Source organism: Carcharhinus amblyrhynchos, chromosome 9, assembly GCF_965287045.1.
Source record: "Carcharhinus amblyrhynchos chromosome 9, sCarAmb.v2.hapA, whole genome shotgun sequence".
NCBI classification, from domain to species: Eukaryota; Metazoa; Chordata; class Chondrichthyes; order Carcharhiniformes; family Carcharhinidae; genus Carcharhinus; species Carcharhinus amblyrhynchos.
Window position 1 is genome coordinate 95,285,073 of NC_137332.1, and position 11,962 is coordinate 95,297,034.

Genomic DNA, 11,962 nt, shown 5'->3' on the forward strand with positions numbered 1-11,962 from the left:
ATTTGGTCACTATTATATTGCTATTTGTGGGTGTTTGCTGTGTACAAATTGGCTGCAACGTTTGCTACGTCACAGTGACATTCTTCATGAAGTTTCTAATTGGCTGTAAAAGTGCTTTTAGGCATACTGATTTTGAGAGAGGTGATTATAAAAATGCAAGTCTTTGTATTTCTTCCTAGCGAAACCTTATATTTTTGCAAACTGGAAATTATAACTATTGATGGAGAAAGTATACCAGCCCACAATAACATTGTCCAATATATTGCGTACAGGACTCACAGTAGGCTCCTGAGTGTTTCAGTGCATAAGAACACAACATGCACACAGAGTAGGTAGTTTGGTTAAGATAATGAACTTGTTATGATCAATAAATCTATATAGAAAACTGATAAAACAGCAGACAAACAACAGCACAATATTCAAATTTTGAATCAAACAAAATAACAAAGCATTTCAAAATGGCACAAGATCTTTCCCAGAACATGAAATGAATCTTGGAAGAGTGTAAAGTGAACATATCACATCATTATTACATCAAGGTATGATGGGTTGAGGGAACTCAGGTTTGTAGAGACTCAGCCCTATTCCCACACCATACTCAGCTTGGTAGTCTTCCCAGGCAAGAGAATACAAACATCACCCATGGTATTAGATATCTGAAGAGGATCTGTGTATAATTCACATCATCAACTAAAACAGGATCCGATTCTACCCCATACCCACTCCTGGCAGCTGATATCCTCCAGTCTGTCCCTCAGTCCCTGTAGTGGAATCCATGGGTAAGTCACCAATGATGGGAGAATTGCAACAAGCAATCTATCTAACAAACGAAAAACAACAAAGCCTGTGACCACGATGGTATTCCAGCTGAGGATTTCAACTCGCATCAAACCTTCACGCACACTATGGATTTGAAATGAAAAAGAGTTCTACTCGGTCATGCACCCCTGACTTCAGAAATGTGACCACTGTAACTATCTTTAAAAAGGAAGATAAATCATACTGTGGAAACTATTGAGGTATCTCCCTCTTGTCCAGAGCAGGGAAAATCCTGACATACATTCTCCTGAGTCACCTACTTCCTGTGACTGAGGAAATGCTCCCAGAGACACGGTGACATCTGATTAAGCAGCAGCTTCTATACATACTGGATGTCTTCTTTTGATGATTTCGCCAATGGTTAAATTGGTCTTCTTGAAACGATTGGACTGATGGTCAAAGAGGTTGGAAGCAGACAATGCTTTGGAAGGGCAACTCCCGTGTGTGAGCACTGGAGAGTAAACAACACAAACAACTCTCAGTGTAAGGGAAGCAGGTGACCTGGCTCCAAGTCCATGTGGAGATAGATGTCAGTGTTTGGTAGGAGAGGAGGAGTAGGTGAAACAATATGCGACAATGGAAGGACTTGCCTCTCCTTTGCGTTCACTGATGTTCCAAGTCTGAAAACTGTGAAGGTTGTTTTTTATTGTAGAACTCAGAGCAATAAGGTACCTCCCATTTCAGTGCTTTGATGGACTATGCAATATTCTGACTGTGTGAAAGTCTTGTTACCACATCACACCTGACTGATTTCTCACTTGGGTTGATCTGCAGGTGCCTCAGGAGATCAGAGTGGATGAAAGCCTTGTTATAAACATTACAGATGAAGAGTGAACCCTATGGTGTCCAGGGGGGTAGAAGATGTCACAAAACTTTATCTCAAACTTCACGCTTGAAGAGTTACACCCCTGTGTGGATCTGCCGATGGCAGAGGAGTTTTGTTGAACGTGAGAATGATATGTCACAGACATCACACTTGAACGGCTTCTCCCCTGTATGAATATACTGGTGTACACTGAGGTTTGATGAATTTGAGAATGTTTTGTTGCACACCTTACATTTGAAGGGCTTCTCCCCTGTGTGAGTGCGCTGATGTACACGTAGGGCCGAGGACACGGAGAACGATTTGTCACACACCTTACACGTGAATGGTTTCTCCCCCGTGTGAGTCCTTTGATGAAGCATAAGGTGTGAGGACCTTGAGAATGATTTCTCACACACCTTACATGTGAATGGTTTTTCACCTGTGTGAGTGCGTTGGTGTACACGGAGGATTGATGACTTTATGAATGCTCTGTTGCATATCTTGCACTTGAATGGCTTCTCCCCGGTGTGAATGAGCTGGTGTGCACGGAGGGTTGTTGACTGCATGAATGATTTGTTGCATATTTCACAAGTGAATGGTTTCTCACCTGTGTGAATGAGTTGGTGTTCACGGAGAGCCCGTGATCGCAAGAACGACCTGTTACACACATCACACTTGAATGGTTTCTCCCCTGTGTGAATGCGCTGGTGTGTGCGGAATGACCATGCATCAGAGAATGATTTGTCACACACCTCACACCTGAATGGTTTCTGCCCCGTGTGAATTTGAAGATGTTTGCGGAGGGCTGATGACCACAAGAATGATCTGTTGCACACTTTGCATATGAACGGTTTCTCCCCTGTATGAATGCGTCGGTGTACATGGAGAGATGATGAGTCAGAGAATGATTTGTCACAAACTTCACATGTGAATGGTTTCTCCCCGGTGTGTAGGCGTATGTGGTTGCGGAGAGCTGATGACCACATGAAGGATTTGTGACACACCTCACATTTAAATGGCTTCGCCCCAGCGTGAATGCTTCGGTGTCTGCGGAGGTCCAATGACACCGAGAATGATTTGTCACACACTTCGCACATGAATGGCTTCTCTCCTGTATGAATGCGTTGGTGTGCGCGGAGGGCTGACGACCATAGGAATGATTTATTGCAGACCTCACATGTGAACGGTTTCTCCCCAGTATGTGCCCGTTGGTGTACATTGAGAGCCGATGGCCACATAAATGATTTGTTGCACACCTTGCATGTGAATGGTTTTTCCCCAGTGTGAACACGCCAATGTTTTAGCAGGGCTGATGACTGTACAAAGCCCTTGTTACAAAGCTCACACTTGAATGGCTTTTCCCCAGTGTGAATGCGTTGGTGTCGGCGGAGGTCGGATGACCGTGAAAATGACTTGTCACACACTTTGCACGTGAACGGTTTCTCTCCTGTGTGGGTGCGTTGGTGTCTGCGGAGGGTCGTTAACTGGGAGAATGATTTCTCACACACCTCACACTTGAAGGGTTTCTCTCCTGTGTGAATACGTCGATGTACAGCAAGTGCTGATGACCACAAGAACGATTTGCTGCACGTCTCACATGTGAACGGTTTCTCTCCTGTGTGAATGCGTTTGTGTTCACGGAGATACGATGAGTCTGAGAATGATTTGTTGCATACCTCGCACGTGAATGGCTTTTCACCGGTGTGAACGCGCCAATGTTTTAGCAGGGCTGACGACTCTGTAAAGCCCTTGTTACACACCTCACACCTGAACGGTTTCCCCTCAGTGTGGATGCAATGGTGATTCCTGAGCATCGATGACTGTGCAAAGGCTTGATCACACACCTCACATTTCAATAGTTTCCCTTCCATGCAGCTGCTCTTATGTTAGCGGTGGGACACCAAACACACTTTGCATGTTTGGAGATTTTATGACACTGTGGACCCCTCCTCACACACCGCAGACTTGAATAGTCTTTACCTGTAGGAATGGGTTCACAAGGCTCGATGAATGATTGAAGCTGTCACCATATTTGAAGTCCATTTATACTTCTTTCCAGTCTCATCCCGACCGATCACCCACAGCTGAACCTTTGAAAAGGTTGGTTCTGATGGAAGGTTCTACACCACTGACCAGTTTCAAGTCTGATGATTTGAAAGCTCTCTGACCGGACTGGACCGATTTCCAGATGATGGTTTCACTGCCCAACCTTCTCTATGTTGAGCAATGCTGCAAAGGGACTGGATGTCTTCCCAGAGTTGTGTAGTTGTTCCATAGGTGACGGTCAGGATTTATCTACAGCATCTATCCTCTCTCTGTATTCTCTGGTGTAGTACGGTATAATCCTTCTGTAAAACAGGAAAATGAAACATGATTTCCTCCAACTCCCTCTCTTCTTTTGCTGAATGGGCTGACTCCTCAGTTAGAGACTGTATCACAGTGTGGAAAATCAGGTGCATTTTTTCACCCCTCACCCTCTTGTTTCCAGCAGGGATACTGGATAGTGACCAAGAGTAGACAACTTGACTTTGCTCCAGCCAAACCCCATCTTCCCAGGCACTAAGGGCAGTGAAAGGATAGTTGGGCGGAGTGTAAATGGACCAATAATTTGCTATGACCTCAAATTGTGCTGGGGATATTAGTTTTGTATATATTAATATAAAGATACTCAAGAGAAATGCTAATTTTAATACAATTTTTGAATTTCTCCCCTTGTTATCCAAAATTATTTGATTCAAATATTCTCAGCATGAAGTGCTAGAAGCTAATGAATATCTTGCTTTGGTGTAACTGACTGAAGGGTTCTGATTTATTTTGGGAAATTAGATACACTGCACTCACTCAGACTGCACATCCCAAATTCAGCTGTCAAACACAGCACTGGGCAATATCATCAAATTCAAGCCCAGGCTTTTGGGAAAGGCCAACAGCTTCAGCGAAACCTTTAACGGTAGCATTAAAATGCATCTAATTAAATGTGTTTCGAGGTAATGCAACTGAATTGCTATGGTACCATATTAACAAAGCAGAGATTGACAGTTCAAATCCAACTATAGAAAGTTACAAACAGGGAATTCCAGTGCAGAAACAGGCCATCTGGCCCAAATGGCCCATGCCGGTGTTCATGCTTCACACGAGCTTCCTCTCATCAGCATATCTTTATGTTCCTTTCTCCTTTGAGTGCTTACCTAGTTGCCCCTTAAAGGCATCTTTTGTTATTCACCTCAACCATGCATGTTGTGAAACTGAATATGCATATAATTTGTAGAATATAATTAAAATACAAACATGAAAATGTTCAGGTTGTCCTAGAATTCTAAGTATTGTCCTTCAGGAAAGAGAATCTGCTCCAACTGCCTGGTTTGGTCTACTTGTTACTCCAGTCCCACAGAATATGATTGATTCTGAACGGTCCTCTGATGTGACCCAGCAAACAATGATAAACAATCAGTACAAAGTCCAATAATAAAAGGAAAATCAGATAGATCTGGACAATCCTAACATTGTGTCAGAATAAGATTAAGGTGATCTCAGCCCAGTGAAACCAGTAAAGTCCCTCATACCAAGATCGGAGAACAAATACCTGAGTGAGGAAAGCTACTCCACAGACTGGTCAAGTAGCAGTGATACTCATTGAACCATATCATCTGGAAAAATCTCATTCCTCCTTCACCATCCCTGGATATGTCCCATCCCACTGGCAGATTGAACGTCCCCAATATTGATTCAAGTCACATGAGTTTAAGGAAAATTACCACTTCCCTTCTGACAGATGAATGTTAGTCTACTTCAGTGGTTTCAACCAATATGTTGAGGCACACTGGCGTACTACGAGAAGTGTGCCATGGTTGTGGGGCAAGTCCATGCCCCAACTTTATCTTTTTTTCTCTCTGTCGGTTCCCAAAGGCTCGACTCCATTGGCACTGTAATTGTTATAAACCAAGTAATAACTCTTAACAAGGCGGAAGGAAAAAAAAATCTGAAGAATGTTGTATTGCAGCAGAGTTTTAGACTATAAGGTCTGCATTGGTGACTTGGGAACAGGGGCTGCCAAAGGAGAGCTGAAGCAAACTTCCTGAGTCATTCAAGACTTTCAGTCTTATGTGGTAAAACAGGAGCTGTATACCTCATAGATGTTTCTAAAAATAATGTCATCTTAAAGGTATCAGAATCATAAAAAATCATTGAGGGGGTGTTGTTACACCAGATCGCGAAGGCACAATCACTGATCCCAGTCCCATTCTCCTTCGTATTCTAAAAAGAGAAGTCAGTCTCTCACTCCAATGAGTTCCAAGTCTCCGATTCAAAGAAGCCCTTCAAGATCAAGGTTTTTTCCCATTAAACGAGAAAGTTGTTCCTCTTTATAAAGTTCTTAGAAGAGCCCAAGTCCTCGAGAAGAATGATTGAAATGGAAATACTTAGTGAATGGCAGAGCAACAGGGTCTCATCATCTTTTAACTAACCTAGATGTTTTAGTGCTTTTTTATATGCACGCATTCCACCAAAAAATGTTTACTGTTCGTTTAGCATGAATAAATGTTATTAATTGAATGTTGTGAAAGAAACTGTACAGGTTGTTCTATGGAGCTCCCTCATTAACTACTATGGTTCTGTAAAAATACTTGTATTCTCTGTACTAAATTTGAGATGGTTGTCAAAGTATAGAGATCTGCTTCAGTGAAGAGTGTGCTTGGTAATGTCATAAAGATTATACAACTGCGAATTTCTAATGCTTCCAAACTGGTTAACTACAGTTTTTCCTCTTAGTTCCTAATAATTAAAACGTGAAAAGGCGTAAACAGAATCAAAACTGCACATGCTGAAACAAATTCCATAAACTGCTCAAAACTATGAATAGATCAATTTTATTCAAAAAAAATTGTGAGTCAAAAAAAATGGGTGCCGCATAAGTATCTGTCTCATTGAAGTGTGCTGTTTTATTGAAAGGGTTGGGGACCACTGGTCTAAACTCCATGATCTTCAACATCTCATCAAATCTCGTCTTTGCCTTCTCTGCTCCATGCTTCTCTTGTATACACACATGACTGTAATAGCTCAACCCTGGAACTGTTCTAGTAACTCTCTTCTGTATCCTCTCCAAACTTCTTCACTGATCATGCCCAGGCTACCTCTGCTTCTCTTTAACAGACAGACTGGATATAGAATCTTAATGGTCAACACTCAGTCTACCAATCAACTAGTTGTTTCCAGTTACACAATACAGCCGAATGCTCAAGGAACAGTACAAAGACATGCATCATATATTTCTCTGCACCAAGTCAGATTCCATTCACTTCCCTCACCTCTGAGCACTGACGCAGCTCTGCATCTGGTCACAATTAACTCCAGCATTAACCTCTGCAACAGCTGCTGTAAAACCTGAAGTAAGAACAGTTGAGTTAAACATATGAAAGTCAACATAATCCTAAATCAGAAAGCTGACCTCTGCGCTGTCCAAGAACAATAACTTGAGTTTCCACAGCATCTATAACATTGTAAAAGATCACAAAACACTTCAAGGTGCAATATCAGACAAAATGTAAGAGAGAGAGATTAGGAGAGATCACCAAATGTTTGATCAAAGATGCAGATTTTTTAAAAAAATCTTAAAGAGAGGTAGAAATAGACATGAGGTTTAGAGAGTGTTTCCAAGCTTAGAACCCAGGTAGCTACAGAAAGCATAGCCACCAATGATGGAGCAATTAGAACTGCAGAAACTCAAACTGCCAAAATCGGAGGAATCTAGAGGTCCTGGAGGGTTGTACAGCTGAATTGATTGTCAACCTTGGCCCAAGAGGTATTACTCTCAAATCTTAATCAGAAGGTTACAGTTTTATACCACACTGGGTTCAGCATTGAGGCTGACACTCCAGTGCAGTAGTGAGGGAGTATTGTGCTGTCAGAGGTGCAGTCTTTCAGATAGGATCTCAAACAAGGCCTTTTCAGCTCTCTTTACAATGGGTTTAAATGAGCCTATGGCACTATTTCGAAGAACAGGGGATTAATCCCTTGTGTCATTAATCCCTTAATCATTACTAAAAAAAACTGGTCATTATCACATTGCTGTTTGTGAGAGCTTGCTGTGCACACATTGGCTGTCAGCCATATTTCCTGCACTACAAGTGACCACACTAAATTTACTGTAAAGCACTTTGGCATATCTGGCGATTTTTTTTCTTTTCTGAGGAGTTAATGGATATAAAGTGGTGTGAAGTCTTGGAGGGATTTGAAAAGACAAGAAACATCCATATTTTAACAAACAAACAGAACTGACCATTCACAGTCCACAGGATAATAACCAGCTCCCAACACACACAATGGGAGAATCAAACCATTGCTCTTGGCATTCAATGGCATTACCATCACTGAATCCCCCAGTACCAACACCTGAGGGTTACCATTGATGACAGACCAACAGGGCTAGCTATATAAATACTATAGATACAAGAGAAGGTCAGAGGCTAGAAATCTTGTAATGAGTAACTCACTTCCTAACTCCCCAAAGCCTATACATCACCTACAAGGCACAAGTCAGGAGTGTGATGGAATGCTGTCCACATGATTGAGAGCAGCTCCAACAACACTCAAGATACTCAACACCATCCAGGACAAAACAACCTGCCTGATTGCTACCCCTTCACAAACATTTAATCCCTCCACCATTGATATATAGCAGCAGCTGTGTGTACCATCTATAAACATTTTTTTGTTTTTATTCCAATTTAATCAAATCAAATACAATTCAGAGTCTCAATAAGTTGAGACATTCCTGATCCAAGCTAACAAGACAAGACCTCCTGTCGTGGGCTTGATCTACATGGTCCAAGCTGATTGCAGTAGGCACAGCTCCTCCTCCAAGGCTGATCTCATTTGCATCTTAGCCAAAAGGCAAGATGCCGCTTTTTAAAAAATTGCTTCAAATGAAGCTAAAATGTAACCTAATGACTTCAACCAAGCACAGCAGGCTCTTTAGGCAATACTTTCCAAACTCACAACTGCTACCATCCAGAAGAACAAGTATACTAGACACATGGGGACACAGCTGCCTGGAAGCTTCGTTCTCAGTTACTCATCATCCTGTCATGGAAATATATTGCTGTTCCTTCTCTGTCACTGGGTCAAAATCCTGGAACAACCACCCTAATAGCACTGTAAGTATAGCTACACCATAGGGACTGCAACAGTTTCAGGCCAGCACCTTCTCAAGGCAATTAATGCTGACCTAGCCAGTGACATTTATATCCCATAAATGAATTTTTAAAATCCTCACCTCCTAAATAATTACATCTCACCTTCTCATATTCAGTAATGACCCATCGACAAAATTCAACCTGTAAATCAGAAGGGGAATGCTTCCAATAAACACACTCAATATCCAACACACAGCTCCAATCAAACAGCTCAGCACAAAGCACCGAGTAAACAGGTCTCTCAGCTGGATCTTCTCACACAGCATAAGGGGCATTTCCACACCTGATTCCCCACAGGATAGTCAGACTGCCTGAACATTAGTGTGGATATGATGCAATGTAATTATTATAAATTCTGCTCCTTCACTCACCATCTCCTGACTTGGTTTTCAGTCCCTACAGGAAGTGAAGCAGCTGTGAAAGAGGAAGAGGAGAGAATGGGCAGAGTGGGTGGGCTCTCTGATTGACGTCTCTCACAGCCAATCCAAATGTTTCTGGAGTAACAGGAGTTTCCTGAAGCTTGGGAAACTGACCTGTGAAACGGAGGAGACTTTGAGCAGCAGATCAGTTGGAGGTTTAAACTTGTCATTGTCTCATTTGAAAAAAAAACTTAACTGAGCTGTTGAGTCAGTTTCCCTGGCAAACTTTTGACAGAGATGTCCGGTGTGGGAATCACAGTAAGAAGTCTCACAACACAAGTCCAACAGATTTATTTGGCAGCACTAGCTTTCAGAGTCTCAAGCTCCTTCATCAGGTGAGTGAAGAGCTATGTTCACAAACACGACTTCCTACGGAAACTCGGCATGCATGGAGCAGTTGAACCAGGAGCATCTTGAATCATCGATCAACAGTCCCGACACACCACAGCGAAAAACCACAGCGACCTCTTCAGAAGACAAACATGGGACATGGTGAACAGAGTACCCTTTATCGTCTTCCCCGGAGTAGAGAACCAACGACATCTTCTCCGGAGCCTTCAACGTGTCATCGATGAAGACACACGGAACAGCCATGTGGACCAAATTCGCACCTCAAGATGTCGCCAACATCTTTATGCACAGGTTCGAACAAGACCTCTTCACCGCACAGGACCTTCAACTGATGCTACACAATAGATACATTGATGACATTTTCTTCCTTTGGACTCAAGCTCCTTCATCAGGTGAGTGAAGAGCTATGTTCACAAACAGGGCACATACAGACACAAATTCAATTTACAAAAAAATGATTGGAATGTGAGTGTTTACAGGTGATCAAGTCTTAAAGGTACAGGTGTGAGTGGAGAGAGGGCCAAGCCAAGTTAAAGAGGTGTGTATTGTCTCCAGCCAGGACAGTCAGTGAGATTTTGCAAGCCCAGGCAAGTCGTGGGGGTTATAGATAGTGTGACATGAACCCAAGATCCCAGTTGAGTCCTCATGTGTGCGGAACTTGGATATCAGTTTCTGCTCAGCAGTTCTGTGCTGTCATGTGTCGTGAAGGCCACCTTGGAGAACGCTTACCTGAGATCAGAGGCTGAATGTCTGTGATCGCTGAAGTGTTCCCTGACTGGAAGAGAACACTCCTGCCTGGTGATTATTGAGCGGTATTCATCCATTGTCATAGAGTCTGCATGGTCTCCCCAATGTACCATGCCTCAGGACATCCTTTCCTGCAGCATATTAGGTAGACAATGTTGGCCAAGTCGCAAAAGTATGTACTCTATATCTGGTGGTGTTCTCACGTGAGATGATGGCATGTCGATAATCCAGCACGTCTTGCAGAGGTTGCTGCAGCAGGATTGTGTGGTGTCGTGTTCACTGTTCTCCTGAAGACTGGATATTTTGCTGCGGACAATGGTCTGTTTGAGGCTGTACGGTTGTTTGAAAGTAAGAAGTGGGCGTGTGGGGATGGCCTTGGTGAGATGTTCATCTTCATCGATGACATGTTGAAGGCTCCGGAAAAGATGTCGTCGGTTCTCCGCTCCGGGGAAGACGATAAAGGGTACTCTGTTCACCATGTCCCATGTTTGTCTTCTGAAGAGGTCGGTGCGGTTTTTCACTGTGGTGTGTCGGGACTGTTGATCGATGATTCAAGATGCTCCTGGTTCAACTGCTCCGTGCGTGCTGAGTTTCCGTAGGAAGTCCGTAATATCACAGACTTCCTACAGAAACTCAGCACACATGGAACAATTGAACCAGGAGCACTCCTCATCACAGTGGATGTCTTGGCACTCTACACCAGCATCCCCCATGACGATGGCATTGCTGCAACTGCCAATTTCCAAATGCAATTCTGCAACTCATCCGCTTCATCCTGGACCACAACATCTTCACCTTCAACAATCAGTTCTTCATCCAGACACACAGAACAGCCATGTGGACCAAATTCGCACCTCAAGATGTCGCCAACATCTTTATGCACAGGTTCGAACAAGGCCTGTTCACCGCACAGGACCTTCAACTGATGCTATACACTAGATACATTGATGACATTTTCTTCCTTTGGACTCACAGCGAACAATCATTGAAACAACTATATGACAACATCAACAAGTTCCATCCCACCATCAGACTCACCATGGACTACTCTCTGGAATCGGTTGCATTCTTGAACACACGCATCTCCATTAAGAAAGGTCACCTCAGCACTTCACAGTACTGCATCCCAACTGATAAGCTCATGATGCTCCACTTCTCCAGCTTCCACCCTAAACACGTTAAAGAAGCCATCCCCTACGGACAAGCCCTCTGTATACACAGGATCTGCTCAGATGAGGAGGATTGCAACAGACACCTACAGATGCTGAAAGACACCCTCATAAGAACAGGATATGGTGCTTGACTCATCAATCGACAGTTCTGATGTGCCACAGCGAAAAACCGCACTAACCTCCTCAGAAGACAAACGTGTGACACAGTAGACGGAGTACCCTTCGTCGTCCAGAATAGTGACCACGACACCACACAACACTGCCACAGCAACCTCTGCAAGATGTGCTGGATCATTGACATGGATGCCATCATTTCAAATGAGAACACCATCCACCAAGTACACGGTACATACACTTGCGACTCGGCCAATGTTATCTACCTGATACGCTGTAGGAAAGGATGTCCCGAGGCATGGTACATTGGGGAGACCATACAGACACTATGACAACAAATGAATG

The 11,962-nt window shown here is 43.2% G+C and overlaps 1 protein-coding gene across 2 annotated transcripts; it reads right to left on the reverse strand.

Moving 5' to 3' along the window:
- Positions 1 to 286: 286 nt before the first annotated feature.
- LOC145348102 (uncharacterized) lies at positions 287 to 9,217 on the reverse strand. Of its 2 annotated transcripts, XM_080196245.1 has the most exons (3): positions 9,186 to 9,209; positions 6,928 to 7,003; positions 287 to 3,972 (listed from the first exon to the last, which is right to left on the reverse strand). In XM_080196245.1, the coding sequence occupies exon 3, from the start codon at positions 3,493 to 3,495 to the stop codon at positions 1,720 to 1,722; it is 1,776 nt and encodes a 591-aa protein (XP_080052371.1). In that variant the 5' UTR covers positions 3,496 to 3,972; positions 6,928 to 7,003; positions 9,186 to 9,209; the 3' UTR covers positions 287 to 1,719. The 2 variants fall into 2 exon arrangements, with proteins under 2 accessions (XP_080052371.1, XP_080052372.1); XM_080196246.1 differs by lacking the exon at positions 6,928 to 7,003 and having other exon boundaries at positions 9,186 to 9,217.
- Positions 9,218 to 11,962: the final 2,745 nt, after the last annotated feature.